At 54.4% G+C, this 19,748-nt stretch overlaps 2 protein-coding genes across 9 annotated transcripts; one reads left to right on the top strand and one right to left on the bottom strand.

Annotated features, from left to right (window-relative positions):
* The first annotated feature begins 133 nt into the window (after window positions 1–133).
* On the top strand, window positions 134–13,453 carry LOC129026290 (protein-lysine N-methyltransferase EEF2KMT-like). Of its 8 annotated transcripts, none has more exons than XM_054473674.2 (8): window positions 147–304; window positions 2,360–2,422; window positions 4,319–4,399; window positions 5,989–6,090; window positions 7,189–7,322; window positions 7,405–7,670; window positions 8,498–8,647; window positions 12,024–13,453. In XM_054473674.2, the coding sequence occupies exons 1-8, from the start codon at window positions 209–211 to the stop codon at window positions 12,122–12,124; spliced, it is 993 nt and encodes a 330-aa protein (XP_054329649.1). In that variant the 5' UTR covers window positions 147–208; the 3' UTR covers window positions 12,125–13,453. The 8 variants fall into 8 exon arrangements, with proteins under 8 accessions (XP_063510884.1, XP_063510886.1, XP_054329649.1 ...); XM_054473673.2 differs by having other exon boundaries at window positions 153–343; XM_063654814.1 differs by lacking the exon at window positions 5,989–6,090 and having other exon boundaries at window positions 134–343.
* On the bottom strand, window positions 12,361–19,153 carry LOC129026288 (chitobiosyldiphosphodolichol beta-mannosyltransferase-like). Its single transcript, XM_063655128.1, has 8 exons — window positions 19,137–19,153; window positions 18,910–19,009; window positions 18,665–18,701; window positions 17,987–18,046; window positions 16,700–16,810; window positions 15,073–15,187; window positions 13,996–14,071; window positions 12,361–13,002 (listed from the first exon to the last, which is right to left on the bottom strand). Exons 1-8 carry the CDS (start codon window positions 19,151–19,153, stop codon window positions 12,871–12,873), a joined length of 648 nt encoding a protein of 215 aa, XP_063511198.1. The 3' UTR covers window positions 12,361–12,870.
* Window positions 19,154–19,748: the final 595 nt, after the last annotated feature.

The raw sequence follows: 19,748 nt of genomic DNA, 5'->3' as shown, positions 1-19,748 counted from the left end.
CCAACGACGCTTATCCTGGCCCTTCCCCAGGCCTTGCCCACAAGACGTTCATCCTGGCCCCGCCCCAGGCTCCGCCCCCACGACGCTCCTCCCGGCCTTACCCGGGCTCCGCCTCTCTGCCCCTCGCACTGCCCCGTGCCCAACCACTCTTCTGTCCAGGCCCAGCTTCCGCCCAGTCTCCCGGCAACGATGCGGCCCCGCCCACATCATGGCGCCCGAGGAGAACCCGGGGACCGAACTCTTGCTGCAGAGTTTCGAGCGCCGCTTCCTGGCGGCGCGCGCACTGCGCTCCTTCCCCTGGCAGGTGGGCGGCGGGGCGTGCTGGAGTCCAGGGGCAGACGGGGTGGGTATCCCTGCTGAAGCCCCTGGCGCTCCCTCCAGTCAGGGCCGCGTGTCTGGGTCCCCATCCCCGGGGCTTGGCCAGAGTCGCTCGCACCCCTCCTTCCCCGCGGGCTGGCGGCGGAAGCTGGGGACGTCTCCACCGCCTTGGGGGGCAGACGCGCGCTCGGTGTGGGGTATAGTTCACTATCATTTTCACGACGTTTTAAAGGCAGTAATCGTTCTGGTCACTGGGACACAGCTGCCCTCGCCCATTCTAAAATGTCAGCGCCCTCAGGACCACGGGTAACCACGTCCTCCTGAGCGCGGTGACCAGGTCACAGGCTGTCCCTCATGCCTCAGTGTTCTCATCTGTATATCGAGCACTGCATAGAATGGGCTCATGCGCTGAGGCTCTCACACCTGTGATGGAAGAGACAGAGAAGGGGGTGGCCTCTCCTCTCCCTGGGGACCTTCTGCCAGCAGAGGAGCTTAATGCACGCGGCCCCCATTTGTAATTCATGTGCGGTGAGCTCACTGGGATGAGTCAGTTTGGATATATATTCCTCCCTGGGTCTGCCCCATTTTATGGGGTGTTGCTTAATCATTTGCGTTATTCCATTGACATAAAATATTTAGCACTCAGAGATCATTTCTGGTCAGGAGAAATTTGTGCATTTTTAACCCAAAATAGAAACCTTCATAAAAGCATCATAGGTCTCCATTCAATATTGACTATAATTGTTCACATGCCCACGCTGAATGCTAACTTGGGCTCACCCTCAGCACCCATGAGGTGGGTACTATTATTATCACTCACATTTCACCAGAGGGATTGTTTGATTAGGGTGCAGTAGTTGAGAGTTCAGACCCAGGAGACAGCCTGCCTGCTTCGAATTCTGGCCCAACCCCTGGCCCTGTGTGACCTTGGGCAAGTGACTGCATCTCTCTCTGCTGTTGTTTTCTTATTAATAAAATGGAGGATATAATGATACCTACCTCTTAGGGTTGTTGTCAGGGTTGATACAAAAGCCTGTGGATCAGTGCCTGGCTCATGGTAAATGCATGTCGCTGTTAGCTACTGTTTTCATTCAGTCTCAAAATGTTTCATAAATGCCTTCCGTGAGCCAGGCAAGCAGTACCCAAGACAGATGAGGCTCTGCTTGCATGGGAGAGCCAGAGAATAAACAAATAAATGAATGAACAAGAAAAGACCAGATGAGAGTGGCTTTAAAGCCAAGAAAACAGGGAAATGGTGAATGGAGCAACTGGGGAGAAGAGTCACCAAAGTCAGGGAATCAGGGAAGCCTTCCCCAAAGAGGTGGCATTTGAACTGGGGCCAGAGTGGTGAAGCAGCCAGCCGTGGGAAGGGCTTGGGGAACAGGATATGCAAAGGCCCTGTGGTGGAAACAAGCCAGCTGTGGTTGAGGAACAACAGCAAGGCAGCCAGTGTGGCTGGAGTGGAGTGAGCAGGGTGGGCCAGGGGTGAGGGAGATCAGGCCAGAGAGAGGGATTAGGACCAGGTCTTGTAGGCCTTTTACGGCATGGAAGGAGCTCTGAAGCAATGAAGTGCCTTGCCCTGTGTCACATACCAGCCGAGACAGTCTGCCTAACTCGGGAGCCAAAGCTTGCTGCTGGGCTTGAGGCCCCTGTAAGAGGACAATGTAACCCAGGCTGGTACGGGCACATTCTGTATTTCCACTTAAACTCAGATGGCAAGCCCATCAAACCTTGGTGCCATGGCTGCCCTGGCAATTCCTGGCTGACCAGCGCAACCAGGGAGCTGGCCCATGACCCGGGTGGCCGCTAAGTAGCCAGGACTAATGCGGCCAAGAGTCAGTCTTCTAGCCTTCTTCCTGTCACTCATCCAGGTGCACCCTGCGACATCTGAAGGTCAGGCTTTCAGCTGCTGTGGCTTCCACTGCCAACTGACTCCACGTCCCCAGGGAGGGATCACATAGGTCTTTGCCCACACATTCTATTGAGTGTTTCATGTTCCTGTGAATGCGCCCTTGAGATTTCTCTCTTTCCCTCCACACAGAGCTTAGAAGCAAAGTTAAGAGACTCATCAGATTCTGAGCTGCTGCAGGATATTTTGCAGAAGGTAAGAATCCCAGAGTCCCTGGGACTCATGACCCTGCCTCCTGAATCTCTCCGGAAGACCTGAGAGAAGAACCACAGGTGTGCTTGTACCCTTTAAAAACACCCCTGTTCAAAGAACAAAACCATGGAGTCAGCACTGCAGGTGGGTGTCAGCATCTCTGACAGCTCCAGCGCTTTCATTTTCTATCTAAGACTTAGACAAAGACATCAGAATATACAAAAATCTGCATGAGAGGGGGGAATCTAGGGAATGTTTTTTAAACCATCCACAGCAAAAACAGAGATGACAGGTGCAAAACAGCTTCTAGCATTTGGTAGATGCTCAGAGACTTTCTTTTTTGCATTCATGAGGCCTGTCCTGCCCACTCCTGTCTCTTCTAGACCTAAATGGGCCCTTGCTTTGCCCAGGGTGGGGTTTGGACTCAAGTGCATCTGCATGTAGGTGAGAGGCAGGGTCACCACCCGGCCCAGCCACAGCCTGACCTTGGCCTTGAGGGCCAAGTGCAGATCACCCTGCATCCTGGGTCTTCACCTTCGAAGGGCCACGAGCCCTTCTGAAAAGACAAAGCAATAGACTCCCTCCCAGAAAGAAGTGCACCAGAAGAATACATTTTCCATACCAACTCAGGGGAGGCAGACATCCTCCACCCCAACCCACCCAGCCCATCCGAGGAGCCCCGGTGAAGGATTCCTGTGCTAGAGGTGAACCAAGATTATCCACGTGGAAAAGATGCAGCCACATCTTTTCCACAGCAGGGAAGACTTGCGGGGCAATACAGTAGGTCAGGGCTTCGAGCGTGGAGATACCTGAAGTTATCTCCCACCCTGCTCTGAGTTTCACCCTGAGCCTCACTCTCGTAGGTGGTGAAGCATGAAATGTAGGGAGAGCTGCTTTCAAACCCAGCACAAGGCTGGGTGCACCGGCTCACACCTGTAATCCCAGGACTTTGGGAAGCTGAGGTGGACGGATCACCTAAGGTCAGGAGTTCGAGACCACCCTAGCCAACATGGCAAAAACCCATATCTACTAAAAATACAAAAATTAGCTGGGTGTGGTGGTGCATGCCTATAGTCCCAGCTACTCAGGAGGCTGAGGCAGGAGAATCACTTGAACCCGGGAGGCGGAAGCTGCTGTGAGCCAAGATCGGGCCGCTGCACTCTAGCCTGGGCAACAGAGCGAGACTGTGTCAGAAAAAATGAAAAACCAGCACCTGCCTGAAGGGCCTGTGTATTGCGTGGGGTACTTTGCTGCCCTGGGGCAGAATCTGCATCCCTCCCAGCCAGCAGGCGCTGCGGACCGTCTCCTCCCTCTCCCTCCAGGCTCCTGTTTTCCCACCGTCCCCACTCCTGCTGCACCAGTCCCTCTGCCCTCCTTTTCAAGTGCCAGGCTGTGGCCACCTCAGAGCTTGCACCGGCTGTTCCCACTGCCTGGAACTTGCTCGTCCTGCACTTGGCTTCTTTCGGCTTTAGCTGAAGTGTCACCCTGAGCGTCCCCTCCCCTCCATCCTGTCCCCAGGGACACATGCTCCAAGAGAGCAGTTGCCGAGTGGGCCTTCCCGCCTCTTCCATAGAGCCAGACAGTTAGTGACTGTCCTTACTGCAAACCCCGGTTCACACTGGCTCCCCTGGGAGGGAGGTGGTTTGGGCCCACATGCCCTGTGTTCCTGCTCAGAATGGGCGTTAGAGATGCTGCCATAGCCTGCGCCGCTGCAGTGAAGCATTTTTAGGAAACGGCTTATATCTTAAGACAAACTTCAGATGCGTGGGGCCAGAAGGCTGTGTCCATCTACATCTTTGCTGAGGGATCGGGTAGCCTGGAGTTTGCCCTCTGCTGTGTTGGCTTGTAGCTCATAGCCTCATAGCTCTCCAGGAACCAACGTTCTGTCCTTTGCTGTAGACTGTGAAGCATCCTGTGTGTGTGAAGCACCCACCGTCAGTCAAGTATGCCCGGTGCTTTCTCTCAGAACTCATCAAAAAGGTCAGTTATGGGCAGTGTCCGCCCAGTAGCCGGACAGCATAGCCACCTGCGTGCTGGAGCCCTCCTTCCCAGGCCCTGGGCCTGCTTTGCAAACCCCAGCATGGCAGGGGCCTCCCAAGGCAACTGGCTGCAGCTGCGTGTGACCCATGGGAGACAGTGCAGGGCGGGAAGAAGGGGAGGCCAGCGTCTCTTCCTCACTCTGCCTCCTGGGGTTTCCACAGCAGCTGCTTCTCTGGGGCCCCAGCTCCTAGCATCTGGATTCTCATTCCTACCAGGCTGGCCCAGCCCACAGCCCTGGAACCCTCACCCACACCCTCTGTCCTGCCCGCTGAAGGGTTTGGAGTTTCCAGCTCTTGTCCATCTCTGGGTTGCCCCACGGGCCCCTGTTGGAAGGTTTAGCTCTTGCCATACCTTTGGAACTAGTTCCTCTGGTGAATTCTCTGCATTGTTGCTGCTAGAATGAGCTCTTTCATGACTGATACAGGATGGATTTTATTTTTTACTTATTTATTTATTTTTTTGAGACAGAGTCTCACTGTGTTGCCCAGGCTGGATTACCGTGGCACAATCTCGGCTCCCTGAAACCTCTGCCTCCTGGGTTCAAGCAGCTCTCGTGCCTAGCCTCCTAAGGAGCTGGGACTGCAGGCACACGCCACCATGCCTGGCTAATTTTTGTATTTTTAACAGAGACAGGGTTTCACCATGTTGGCCAGGCTTGTCTCGACCTCCTGACCTCAGGTGATCCGCCTGCCTCGGCCTCCCAAAGTGCTGGGATTACAGGCATGAGCCACCGCACCTGGCCTAGGATGGATTTTAAAGATGGGCCGAACATGCAGGGTTTGACATGGGCATGTCGACAGGCTGTTCCTTAGTAGGCAGTAGCAGACCTGCTGAGTGAAAGGGCCACACTTTTAGCAAATAAACAATCCCCTGCTTCTCCAGTACCTGCTTTCTCCCTAGTCCTCCCCAAAAGCGTGCATCTGTGGTCACCAGCAGGTCTGCTCTGTGCCACCAGGAGAGGGCAGCAGTCACCCAGTGTACCCTGCTGCTGCCTTGTGAATCCTGGGACGGGGCCAGCCGTGGAGAAGCAGCCTGCTGACAGCCACAGCCTGCAGCATGGGCCGCCCTCACAGTTCTGCCTGGGCTCACTTAAAGCACCTTTTGTTTTCCTCCTCTCTGTGTTTGATCCAAACACAGAGCTCTCTATCATGGTCACGTGGCAGCTCTCACGGAATCCTTATCTCCTGCCCTAGACTACACCTAACCCTACCCTCTCAACACCTCTTGTTGAAGGCCCTCCCATCCAGGTTTCTCTACCAAGTGAATTATTTTTTTTAGAGACAAGGTCTCTGTTGCCCAGGCTGTCCTCAAACTCCTGGGCTCAAGCAGTCCTCCCATGTCAGCCTCTAGAGTAGCTGGGACTATTCGGCACACACCACCATGCCCAACGAAGTGAATATTTTATATGGCAGCTGGCCGGCATTACCCCGTTCCATCCCAGATCTCCCCTCCGAACTTGGTGAAAATCATCTGGCCATTTTTACAGATTAGAACGAAAGCAAACAAGCTCTCACTCTGTCTGCCCCCAGCACGAGGCTGTCCACACGGAGCCTTTGGACGAGCTATATGAGGCGCTGGCGGAGACCCTGACGGCCAAGGAGTCCACCCAGGGCCACCGGAGCTATTTACTGGTATGAGAAGGGCACCCTCCTCCCCCTCACAGCCCAGACACCCTTCCTGCACAGACAAAGTGAAAACATGGGTATGGGTTCAAATCCTGACTCACCCATTCTGCAGTCTTAGACATGAGGTCCGTTAACCTTCTTTAGCCTCAGTTTCCCTGTCTCTAAATCAAGCACTTCAACAACAACAGCATGTCTCGTGGGGTTGTTGGGCATTTGTCCAATAGGTGACACACACTGCCTGCTTGACAAGGACCTGGTACCCAGTCCTCAAAGAATACTTGACAGGGCCGGGCACGGTGGCTCATGCCTGTAATCCCAGCACTTTGGGAGGCTGAGACGGGTGGATCCGAGGTCAGGAGTTCGAGACCAGCCTGGCCAATATGGTGAAACCCTGTCTCTACTAAAAATACAAAAATTAGCCGGGTGTGGTAGTGGGCACCTGTAATCCCAGCTACTCGGGAGGCTGAGGCAGGAGAATCTCTTGAACCCGGGAGGTGGGGGTTGTAGTGAGCTGAGATCACGCCATTGCACTCCAGCCTGGGCAACGAGAGCGAAACTCTGTCTCAAAAAAAAGTACAAAAATTAGCCAGACGTGGTGGCACATGCCTATAGTCGCAGCTACTTGGGCAGGTGAGGCAGGAGAATTGCTTGAATCCAGGAGGCAGAGGTTGCAGTGAGCCAAGAACATGCCACTGACTCCAGCCTGGGGAACAGAGCTCAAAAAAAAAAAAAAGATAAAACATAGATACAGAAAACTACAAAGGAAAAACATAGCATACTGAATCATCACAAGACAGCCACCCCTTCATAGCCACACCCGGCCCCTGGCCACCACTGACCTGTGCCCCATCACCAGAATTCCATTGTCTCGGGAATGTTCAATGAATAGAATCCTGTGTGGCCTGAGATCAGTGTCTTTCAGGCCGCGTGACACCCTTGAGGCCCGTGCAAGTTGTTGGCATGTCAACAGTTAGCTGCTTCTCATTGCTGAGTGGTGATTCGTCCTGTCATGGTTTATTCAGCCATGTGGTGGATGGCTACTTGTCTTCTAAGCCACTTGTCTTCTGATCGCTGGACTGACTCTCTCGCCCTCTCTTGGTGCAGCCCTCGGGAGACTCGGTCACACTCTCTGAGAGCACAGCCATCATCTCCCACGGCACCACAGGCCTGGTCACATGGGACGCCGCCCTCTACCTTGCAGAATGGGCCATCGAGAACCCGGCAGCCTTCACTCACAGGTGACTTCGGGGTGCAGGGCAGGGCACCGAGGCAGGCTTACCCTGGTGCAGTCGCAGACACGGTCCTCTTTCCTCCCGCCAGGACTGTCCTAGAGCTTGGCAGTGGCGCCGGCCTCACAGGCCTGGCCATCTGCAAGATGTGCCGCCCCCGGGCATACATCTTCAGCGACTGTCACAGTCGGGTCCTCGAGCAGCTCCGAGGGAATGTCCTTCTCAATGGCCTCTCATTAGAGGCAGAAATCACTGCCAACTTAGACAGCCCCAGGGTGACAGTGGCCCAGCTGGACTGGGACGTCGCGACGGTCCATCAGCTCTCTGCCTTCCAGCCAGATGTTGTCATTGCAGCAGGTAATGCCCAGCCCCGGGCACCCTGTGCAGGCGGTGTCCTTGCAGCTCTATCCAGCTCTTTTCTCTGGGAAAAGGGAACAATGGACGCTGTCGGGCATGGACGTGATGGGGCTTCCAGAAGAGTTACTCTGGGCCTCCAGGGTGACATCAAAGGACAGGGGTGCCTCTTAAGGTGACCTTCAAGCCACAGCCCTCTTGTTAGAGACAGGCATGCTCCCATTACAGGCGTCACCACATGGCTGTGTCCCAGAGCCATGCCCTGTGTCCTTCAGAGACCACAGGAGGAAAACATCCACTTCTGGGACGAGGACAGGGCCCTTGAGAGAAGGTGGTATTTGGCTGGGCCACCAAAAACCCCTCACCCCTGCCAGCACACTCAGTCCCCTCTCTGGTGGGACAGAGCTCTGCCTGTGGTCCTGGGTCCTAGACCTGGAAACCACAGGTCCAGCGGTGGCCAGGGACACAGGCCCACCCCTGCAAGCCAGCAGACAAATCAGCAGACGCCTGAAACACGAAGTTCATGGCAGGGTCAGGCTTTGTGTCATTCAAAGCCCTCTAGATAGGCCGAGAACCAGAGCTGGTTTTTTAAGGAACACCAGTGAGTCTGGAGATTTTTTTCTTTTACTTCGGTCTTTTGCAGCTTCCTCTACTAAGGGTTCTCCTTTTTCACCCAAGTAATTGCCTTTCCATGTAATGGCCCAAATGGTCAAATGGCATCTAATAGTCTCATATGAGCGCTGCCTCTCTGGCCTCGCCCTGCTGCTGAGGTCAGCATGACCTGGAACTGTCCGCTGGTCCCTTTCAGTAACCTGAAGCTTTCACCGTAGACGTGCTGTATTGCCCAGAAGCCATTGTGTCGCTGGTCGGGGTCCTGCGGAGGCTGGCTGCCTACCGGGAGCATCAGCGGGCTCCTGAGGTCTACGTGGCCTTCACTGTGCGCAACCCAGAGACATGTCAGCTGTTCACCACCGAGCTAGGTGAGCCCCCCGCCCACCCGGGCCTGCATGGTCCCCGAGCTGTCCCTGCAGGACTCCAGTGGAAGTGAAAGAACTGGGCGCCGGGAAAAGCTAGGATGCCCCACACTCCCACACCATGCAGGGAACTCGGGCAGAGGCCGGTGAGCAGGGTGGGCTCGGGGCGTGGAGGGCTTGCGGCAGGAGGAGGGCAGCTCAGCACAGGGAGGGAGGGTCTGAGCCCAGCAGCCCTACTGTGTGCTTCAGAGCAGGGTTCCCTAAGCTCTTGGGCCTCGGTTTCCTCATCTATAAAATGGAGGTGGCAGGAGGGGCAGTCGGGGTCAGGGCTGGACACAGCTGTGGCCTGCAGGACGCTGGAGCACAGGCTGTACAGGCGGATCCACCACACCACTGTCCTGAGCACCCACTCGGTGGAAGACGAGCAGGGTGACTGTAGAGAAGGGGAACTGGCCCTGTAGTGGGCCAGCCACTGTCCTCAGACCTGACAGTTGTCAGCCCCCAGCACCTGTGAGGGTGTGTTGTCATTGTCCGATCTCACTGACAAAGACACTAGCGCACACGGAAGCCAAGCAACCCCCGAGCTCCCGCAGACTGCAGCCTGGCCACCTGGCTCTCGCGCCTCCACACTACACCCAAGCGCCCCAATGCCACCAGCCTTTGCCCAGCTCCCCCTGAGCACAGCCCCTCCTGGCAGCCGTGTGCACAGATAACACCTGCAGCAGCCTCTGCCTGCACACAGAGACACGGGTCCAATGCCTGTCCACGTGGGGCAGCCCGTTAACTACAGAGCCAGCAAACAAGCCAGCACATGAAGGCATACTGGCTTCCATGACAGAGTGCCACACAACCTCGCACGGGAGGCTGGCCGGGCGCGGGGCTCAGGCCTGTCATCCCAGCTCTTTAGGAGGCTAAGGCAGGAGGACTACTTGACCCCAGGTGTTCAAGACCAACCTAGGCCACATAGTGGGACCCCATCTCCACAAAACATACAGAAACTAGCCAGGTGTGGTTGCACACGCCTGTAGTCCCAGCTACTTGGGAGGCTGAGGTGGGAGGATGGCTTGAGCCCAGGAGGTGGAGGCTGCAGTGAGCCCTGACCTCACCACTGCACTCCAGCCTGGGCAACAGAGCAAGACCCTGTCTCAAAAAGGCAAAAAAAAAAAAAAAAAAAAATCTTTCTTCAGATACGTGAAAAAAACCCTGCAATATCTTTTAAGTGAAAAAAACAGTGCCAAGCAGCACACATAGTATAAGCCCCCACCCACCTTTTTTGTTGTTGTTGTTGTTTTTTTTTTTTGAGACAGTCTGGCTTTGTATCGCCCAGGCTGGAGTGCAGTGGTGTCATCTCAGCCCACTGCAACTTCCCACCTCCCAGGTTCAAGCTATCCTCCCATCTCGGCCTCCCGAGTAGCTGGGACACAGGCACATGCTACCACGCCTGGCTAAGTGTTGTGTTTTTTGTAGAGTTGAGGTTTCGCCATGTCGGCCAGGCTGGTCTTGAACTCCTGACCTCAAGTGATCTGCCGCCTCAGCCTCCCAAAGTGTTAGGATTACAGGTGTGAGCCACTGCGCCCAGCCCCATTTTTGTTTAAAAACTAATAATAATCACCCACACATGGTAATGAGTACCTATATTCCCAACTACTCAGGAGGCTGAGGCGGGAGCTTGGCTTAAGCCCAGGAGTTTGTGGCCACCTTGAGCAACATAGCAAGACTTCATCTCAAAAACAATTATCACAATAATCATTTTCTCATGAGCATACCTATGGGGAAAACCTAGAATATATATATATAGCAGGCTTGTCCAACCTGCGGCCCAACACAAATCTGCAAACTTTCTTAAAACAATATGAGGTTTTTTTGTGATTCCTTTTCTTTTAGCTCATCAGCTATTGCTAGCGTTAGTGTATTTTATGTGTGGCCCAAGGCGATTCTTCTTCCAATGTGGCGCAGGGAGGCCAAAAGATTGGACATCCCTCATATACACGTTAACAGGTGCCATCCTTGGATGGCAGGATTATAGAGACTTCTACACGTTCATGTCTGCACTGCTTCATTTTTATAAATACGCATTTTCCACTCCTAACAAAAAACTGTGATTGAAAATCATCCCGGGTCACAGTGTCTCACGCCTGTAATCCTAACACTGTAAGAGGCTGAGGCTTTGGGAGGCTGAGGTGAGCAGATCACCTGAGGTCAAGAGTTCAGGACCAGCCTGGCCAACACGGTGAAACCCCATCTCTACTAAAAACACAAAAATTAGCCAGGCATGGTCGTGCACGCCTATAATCCCAGCTACTCGGGAGGCTGAGGCAGGAGAATCACTTGAACCTGGGAGGTGTTGCAGTGAGCTGAGATTGCGCCACTGCACTCCAGCCTGGGGAACAGAGTAAAACTCCATCTAAAAAAAATAAAAGAGGCTGAGGCAGGAGAATCACTTGAGGCCATGCGTTCAGGACCCCATCTCTACAAAATAAAACAATTACTGGCATGGGGGCACGCACCCGTCATCCCAGCTACTCAGCAAGTGGGAGGATTGCTAGAGCCCAGGAGTCGAGGCTGTGGTGAGCAATGACTGTGCCACTGCACTCCAGCCTGGGTGACAGAACAAGATCTTGTCTCAAGAAACAAAAAAAGTTCATTCTGGCTAATGGCTCTTCAGACATCTGTGCTTATGAGAACACCAGCCCCTTCTAAGCTGTGTGTGTGTATGTGTGTGTGTGTGTGTGTGTGTGTGTATGGTTTTTTTTTTTTTTTTAGACGGAGTCTCACTCTGTCACTCAGGCTGGAGTGCAGTGGCACAATCTCGGCTCACTGCAACTTCCGCCTCCTGGGTTCAAGCAATTCTCCCGCCTCAGCCTCCCAAGTAGCTGGGATTACAGGCACCCGCCATCATGCCTGGCTAATTTTTGTATTTTTGTAGAGATGGGGTTTCACCATGTTGGCCAGGCTGGTCTCGAACTCCTGACCTCAAGTGATCCGCCCACCTTGGCCTCCCAACGTGTTGGGATTACAGGCGTGAGCCACTGTGCCCGGCCACTTTCTAAGCTTTGTGAAGAGGGGGTTGACTGAGCAGCCAGGTAGATGTGGGTTCAGATCTCTGCTTCTGTCCCGCTGTGCCAAGTGCTTAGGCAGACGCTGGCAGAGAGTGGACAGCGGCAGGGTGCCTGCTGCTAGCCATTTCTATGCAAAATCAGATTTCTGGTCCCATCCTGGAGGCCAATTCTAGGCACCTGGGTGGGCCTGGGAACCTGTGAACCAAGTAAACTGACTTGGACACCCCCCAACCCCGCCAGGCCTGTCCTAGCAGTCCCATACAATACGCTCATGTCCTGTCCCCAAACACCGCCATCCTCAAACACATGTGCTCTGTTTCCAGGCCGGGCCAGGATCAGATGGGAAGTGGAACCTCGTCATGACCAGAAACTGTTTCCCTACGAAGAGCACTTGGAGATGGCAATGCTGAACCTCACACTGTAGGACTCGCACACGACTCCAACGTGATTGTGAGAATCAAGTCACTCTCGTGGGAAGAATTTTTATATGGGAAAGCGGAGAAAACTTTCATTGGACTGGAATGTTTGGAGAGTGTTAAATTCCAAATCAGGAACCACAAACTCCCCTCTAATAAGACATTGGCTATCTGAGCATGTAGTGCCCCCTTTCTGCCAGCAGTTCTGGATCTTAAGAAAATCACCATAAATCAGACATGAAAATTCTGGCTCCAAAAATAGCATTTTCTTTGTGCAAATAAAAACGTGTGTATCAAGTATGACGTTCCCCCAACGTGGACACACTCGGTTCCTCACAAAGCCAAACCCGCTGCAGCTGCCACATCCCTGGGCTTACGGTGCAGCAGGTGCTTTTTTGAAGACAAGAATGAAAGTGTTAGGAAGACGGCAGAAAGGTGACACCTGGAGACCAAACGCAGGATGAGGAGTACTGCAGGTCACAGGGAAGTCACAGAACAGTAATACGCCAGCAGGGGCAGGGGCGTGAAGAACAGAAGAAGACAGGAAGCATTTCCCAGACTCCAGAGAAGAAATCAGGGCCAACCACAGCTTCCCGGGTCACAGAACCAATTCGTTCACGAGGCGGCAGCACTGCCGTCATTTCAGCTTCTGGTCACTGGGAGGCGCTGCTCGAAAGGATTTGCCCTGAGACTCTGAGAAGAAGCTGCGGGGAGGACAGCAGGGGTCCTGGGGTTTTAGCCTCTGGCCCAGGAGTTATGTGTCCATAACCAAAGGGAGCACAGTCTGCACCCAGCTCTCATCCCATCGGAGCTCCTGTGACTCCCGCAGGTTCTTCCGGAACTGGTTTAGCTTGCCCGCAGGATCAGGAAAGTTTGAGAAAAGCATCTGCAAAAAAATAAAGAGCAGAGCTTACCTCATTGCCTGTCCCCACCCCATCCCAGGTCACCACCTGGCTGACCCCAGGTCGCCGACCCAACAACAACCCCTCCGAAGTCCCTAACTCCCTCACTTGGACTCGAGACCCTTCACACCCCAACAGCGCTCCACCTCCAACTTGACATCAAGCTTTCTGGAAACTTCCCCGCATGTCCCACTTTCCCACACTTGGTGCTGTGGAGCACCTCCCGGCCTCTACATGGTGTACGTTCCCCCTGTGAGCACCCTCCTCTTGGCCTCTGGCAAACACAGTCCCACCCATCTGCGGGTAACAAGGGGGTGTCGGTGTTCTTTTCAGCCTTGCTAAACTGTCTGAATCAAGGATCACAAACTACAGCCTGCAGGCCAAATCCAGCCCACAGCCTGTGTTTGTAAATAAAGTTTTATTGGAACAAAGCCACACCCCTTAATCTACAGATGATCTGTGGCTACTTTCACACCACAACAGAGTACCATGGTTCTGACAGAGACTGAGGGACCCAGTCTAAATGACTTCCGACCTGGACCTTTACTGGAAATCCTGCCAATCATTCTGTTGGCAAAAATGATGTATTACTTTTTGCAATAAGAAACAAGTAACCTTTGCAGAATTCCACCCATCTTTCAAGGCTGGTCCCAGAAGCTCCCTTTGCCCACCCACCTACCTGATCCTGATCACTTCCTAAACTGCAGCCCGGCCCACCCGGCTCCAGCATCATTTGTGGAGTGTCAGCTCCATAAATCCAGAGGGCAGGTGGGGGTGTGTCCTAACTTTCCTGAGACTACTGTATCGAAACAGGACAGCAGAGGGGGCCGGCCTCTGTGAGTTCTGCTCCCTCCCTAACTTTTCTGCCAGACCCCACATGGTTCCACCCTGGCTGTGGGAATCATGGATCAGGGAGCGTGGCTCGGTGCCAGTCTTCAGAACCCTCCCCACCCTGGCATGGTGGCAGACGTGGCTACCTGCAGCTGAGCTGCCAGTTCCTCTGAGTCCTCAAAGACCAGGCCATTTTCTTCATGTTTCACCAGCTCATGTAAACTGCAGAGAGAACCAAGGGAGCTTGAGAGCTGCCTGGAGAAGACACCAGACCCCTGGGGTGCCCCCCTGGGCTCCCTCCCACCCCACGCTCAAGCCAGGCTGGGGGTTGGAACAGGGGATGTGGTTTCCGGGAACTGGTTCTTAGATTTGGCATCTGAAGGGTATAAAGGCCTGGGGGGGTGCACATCAAAATGGCCAAACCGATTTGAGGAGGGAGCCTTAAGGAGGGTTTGTACCTTTTCTGCTGGATGCTCTTCAAGGACTGAAGAATTATTTTTGAATGTTTTCCTTAGTTCCATGGCCATGGAACAAGTAAAGGCAACCCCCTGGGGACGGGCTCAGCACATAAAAGATGACTTTTCTAGGGCACCAGGTTTGATCCCGACATTCCCTGAGCTCAGCTCACACGAGGGGCTCACATCCCTGAATCCCATCCAGGGGCCGGCTCCTGAGCAGGGGCCAAGGGCTCAGCTTGTGCTGGGGCTACTGCTTCTAGAATCTCCTCTAACGCCGCCCTTCCAAACACCCGTCTATGCTGGGTGGAGTGAGCCACAGCGTGGCACTCATTTAACTGATTCAAACCCACCATGTGAGCTTGGCCAAAAGGGACATGGCGGGAGAGAAAAAACAAAGAAAACCATGTAAGCCTGCAGGCAACTCCCGCCAATTCTACTCCAGGAGAAAAAGCCCCGAGTGGAGTTCTAGTACTTAAGATGCTTTTCTTTCATATTAGGTTGGTGCAAAAGTAATTGTCATTTTTAATGGCAAAAGCCGTGATTACTTTTGTACCAACCTAAATATAACATGAGCCCTAAATGGAAGCAACTACTTCAGTGAGGCTCAGCCCAGCCACAGTAACCGCAGGGCTCCTCCTGGCCTCCAGTGTGTGCTGGACTGACCGAGGGGCAGGGCCTCACTGTGGGCAGCTCGCTCTGCACTGCTTCCCCCTCAGCGGTGGATCTGGGAAACTATCCCCAGAAAGATTCGGGTTCTGCTCCTACCACTTGAAGTTCACGGCACACACAGGCAAACGGCACCCGAACATGTCCACCACCTTCATGGGCAGGTCCAGGCCACTGGAAGACGGGTGCAGACAGACACCCAGGTCCGCCGACCCTGCTAGGCAAGAGGGGTGGGTCAGAGCGCTGGTCTCTGCCCTGGGAACACAAATCCTCCCAGCACAGTGAGGCAACATCCCCCGAGGGGAGTGAAAATCGGATAAGGCCCCCGACAGCCCCAAGCACAAGTGGCTTAAGCTGGCCAAGCAGCCACATGGCCTGGCTGGGACATCTGAAAATGTAAATTGACACTTTTTCTACGTAACCACAATTTGGTTTTCTTGTTGTTGTTTTGTTTTGAGACAGAGTCTCACTCTGTCACCCAGGCTGGAGTGCAGTGGCACAATCTTGGCTCACTGCAACCTCCATCTCCCAGGTTCACCTCCCGCCTGTAATCCCAGCATTTTGGGAGGCCAAGGCGGGCAGATCACCTGAGGTCAGGAGTTCAAGACCAGCCTGGCCAACATGGTGAAACCCCATCCTCACTAAAAAAATACAAAATTAGCCAAGCGTCGTGGCAGGTGCCTGTAATCCCAGCTACTCGGGAGGCTGAGGCAGGAGAATCGCTTGAACCCGGGAAGGTAGAGGTTACGTCAGCCAAGATCGTGCCATTGCACTCCAGCCTGGGCTACAAGAGTGAAACTCCGTCTCAAAATAGTAATAATAATAATAAACTACAGCACACCCACCACAAACCAGCTGTCAGTGTGAAAATAAAGCCACATAGCTTAACATTTCTAAAGACTAGCTGGGGCCAGGCGTGATGGGTCATGCCTAGAATCCCAGCACTTAGGGAGGCCAAGGCGGGAGGATCACTTGAGGTCAGGAGATCAAGACCAGCCTGGCCAACATGGTGAAACCCTGTCTCTGCTAAAAATGCAAAAATAAGCCAGGTGTTGTTGTGGGCTCCTGTAATTCTGTAATCTACTCGAGAGGCTGAGGTGGGAGAATCGCTTGAACCTAGGAGGTGGAGGTTGCATGAACTGAGATCGTGCACTCCAGCCCAGGCAATGGAGCCAGACTGTGTAAAACAAAGACTAGCTGGAGAGTCCCACCAGGAAAAGGCCCTCCGCCTCCAACTGTTCTGCTCATTCGAAGCTGGAAGATGCGGCTCTAGAGACGCATCAGGAGCAAGCAACGACTCCCCACTTGGAGAAATCAACGGGGAAAGAGACGGAGGCAAGGGAGAACCATCTCACTGGGAGAGGCGACGCTGTTTGACACGCCGTCCCTGTACCTCCCAAAGCCACTGCCCTCCCACACCTGGGCAACAGTGGCCCCAACCCCAGGCCCAGCCCTCCTGCAGGAAGGAAGAGGACTGAATGGAGGGCGTGGCAGGCTGAAAGGACGTGGCCTCCTCAAACCCCTTGGTAAACGGCCTCTGGGGCCACCTGGCAGGGAGGGGCTGGCACACCAGGAAGTAGCCTCCTCCCGGGAGTTCAGCCGGAGCCCAGGTCCCATCCCCAAGTGGCCTCCAGAGCCACCTTTTCAGAAAAAGTACATCCCGCCCACCCCTGTTCCCCCTGCTTAAGGCCCCGCCTCCTCCCTGAGCCTCCTGCTGGCCTCTCACCTAGAAGCAGGGGGTAGTCCTCGGCCTCCAGCCAGGGGGTGCAGACCTGGATGTGCTGGAAATGCTTCTGGTGGATGAGGTGGCTGTAATACTCCCTCAGAGGCCCTTTGCCTTCACAGAGAAGAGCAGACACTGCCATGGACCCTTCTCTGTCCCTGCCACGTGGCCCCAGGCCCAAGACACAGCCCCCTAGGAGGGATTCCTTTCCCAGAAGATCCACCCCTCGGCAGCTCCAGTCAGGACCCATCCGGGCCCTTCCAGAAGCAACCCAGGAGCCCCGAGACCTGCAGGAGTGTGTGCACCCTGACCCCTGACCCCTGACCCCTGACCCCTGACGCACAGCTCTGCACCTGCAGCCAGCTGGTCTCGGGCTGCAAATATGGCGGGGTAAGCACTGGCCTGGCACCTGACCGCCCACTGGGTGGACCCAGCCTTTGGTCTATATTGTGCACATGGGACACGGGGACTCCCCCTGTCCTGGCACAGCCCACAGAGCACATGGTGCCGGTTCCAAACCACTCCCGGGAGCCTAGAGGCCAAAGGAGGGAGGAGAGCAGGACCAGCAGCTGGCCCAGACCCCGCCTCTTCCCACACCGCTTCCGCTTTTCTCCCTCCTCACTGAGTCACCTTGAAAGGGCTCAGCAGCAGTAACTGTGGGACAGGGGCTCTTCCGTTTGAAAAATTGAAAGAGGCGCTCGGTTAAGGCACCAATGACATAGCTGGGCACAGTGGTTCATGCCTATAATTCGAGCATATTCAGAGGCCAAGGCGGGTGGATCACCTGAGGTCAGGAGTTCAATACCAGCCTAGCCAACATGATGAAACCCTGTTTCTTCTAAAAATACAAAAATTAGCTGCGTGTGGTGGGCACCTGTAGTCCCAGCTACTTGGGAGGCTGAGGCACGAGAATTGCTTGAATGTGAGAGGTGGAGGTTGCAGTGAGCAGAGATCGCACCACTGCACCCCACCCTGGGCGACAGAGACTTTGTCTCAAAAAAAAAAAAAAAAGACACCAATGACGTAACAACAACAACAAAAAAGATGCTTAGAAACTACTGAAAAAGTAGAAAGCTTGGTATCTACAGATTCAAATCTGGGCTCCCTGCACTGCTGTGAAACCATCTGAGCCTCAGGTTCCCCCCACATCAAGCAGTATAAGACCCTATGGCAGAGAGCTGCAGTGAGGATTAAGGAGACAAGATCATGTGAAGCACAGGGTAAAGGCTGCGTGACTCTCCCCCTCCACCATCCCCTAACCAAACAGACACCGAGGGTCCCAGGCGGTACCTGTTATCACACAGACGAGAGAAGGAAGGTTGTGTCCATCAAGAGTCAGTTGCTCAAATTCTGTGTTTAAAAAAAGAAACAATTCTACACGGAATTTCTGATAGAATTTTTTTTTTTTTTCTGACAGACTCTCACTCTGACACCCAGGCTGGAATGCAATGGCACCATCTCATCTCACTGCAAACTCTGCCTCCCGGGTTCAAGTAATTCTCATGCATCAGCTTCCCAAGTAGCTGGGATTACAGGCACCCACAACCATACCTAGCTAATTTTTGTATTTTTGGTAAAGACAGGTTTCGCCATGTTGGCCAGGTTGGTCTCGAACCCCTGACCTCTGGTGATCTGCCTGCCTCAGCCTTCCAGAGTTCTACGTTTACAGCTGTGAGCCACCATGCCCATTCAGAAAAAATTTTTTAAATAGACAATAGCCAGAGTCACCTGGTCAGGTGGAGAAAGAGCACTGCTCTGGCGGGCAGGCCACCAGCCTCTGTGAGATACTCTCCTGAAGGGGGCATTTCAGCGTCAGGGCCTGGTCACTCCCCAACTGGGGATTCAAGGCGGCCCACCTCCACCACACCCGGTGTCCTGGGACAGGAACATGCTGCAGGCCAGACAAGCAGCTCACAGCTCAGTGGCCCCCGACAAGCGCAGAGCTCCTCACCACAGCCGCACACCTACTTTCTAAAGCTGCCAGCAGGATGGAGAAGTCTTCGTCCTGTATGAGAAGAGAATTGAATGTCAGGGGCCTGTTTCTGGACACCCCTCTTCCAGCTCACACGCCCTCCCCTTCTCATTGAGACCGTGGCGGGGTGGGGGTATGCAGGACTGGCGGGGGTGAGGAGAACACAGGTTGGCCAGGTGCCGTCACACCAACCCCAAGTACTCCAGGGGTCGTGCAGACCTGTCCAGCTCGTGCTGCTGACCAGCAGGGCTGGCCGCTCACGGAGACATGTCACCAGCCCGCTCCCAGCATCCCGCTCCGTGAAGGCTGATCGCTCCGTGGCTGGGTCCTCAGGTTCTGAGCTGAAAGAGCAGAAAAAAAGCCTGTGAGAGGCCACAGAGCAGGCCCATGACCCAGAACGGGCATCTCCTGCCGTGGCGAGGCCTGCAGGCTCCCAACGGTTGGGGTGCCCGGCCACATCAGCAGCACCAGGCCACCCCTGCCATCCGAGGCCTGGGCTTGCTTTCTCTAATATTGTTGCTGGGTGCTAAGGTTACAACAGCAAACAAGACTGACTCATTCCTTTTCTCCACGGGACTTACTGTCTTATCCCCTAGACTCAAGATGAGGGTGCAGGGATGCCCTCCCACACCACCCCAGCTTACCCAGGTGCACACCTCAGGGTGTGTGGACCTGCACAAAGGTCCCCTCCTTAGCCCCATGAGACACCCCAGGGGACACACAGGTCCACAGATCCTGCCACAGGCCTGGGAACCCACTGGCTGGAGAGTAAATACTTCAGGCTTTGTGGGCCACAGGTTCTCTGTTGCAAAATGCGATTCTGCTATTGTAGCTCAAAGGCGGCTGGAGACAACTCAGAAGGCAATGAGTGTGTTGTGTCCCAAAGAAGCTTGATTTACAAAAGCAGGAGACTGGCCTGTAGCCTTAGTTTGCCAACCCCTGGATGAGTGGGTTCCCAGGTCTGCAGTGAGAAGGGCACAGGCCAGGGCAGTGGGGAGCAGGAGAGAAGGCAGCTGAGGATGGGAGGCCTACCGGGCCCTGAACGGAGAGTGCGTGCTGCCCAGCTTCATGAAGAGCCGG

The sequence above is a fragment of the Pongo pygmaeus genome, chromosome 18 (assembly GCF_028885625.2).
Source record: "Pongo pygmaeus isolate AG05252 chromosome 18, NHGRI_mPonPyg2-v2.0_pri, whole genome shotgun sequence".
NCBI classification, from domain to species: domain Eukaryota; kingdom Metazoa; phylum Chordata; class Mammalia; order Primates; family Hominidae; genus Pongo; species Pongo pygmaeus.
The sequence above is the reverse complement of the archived record's forward strand: the minus strand, read 5'-3'. Positions and strand labels throughout refer to the sequence as shown.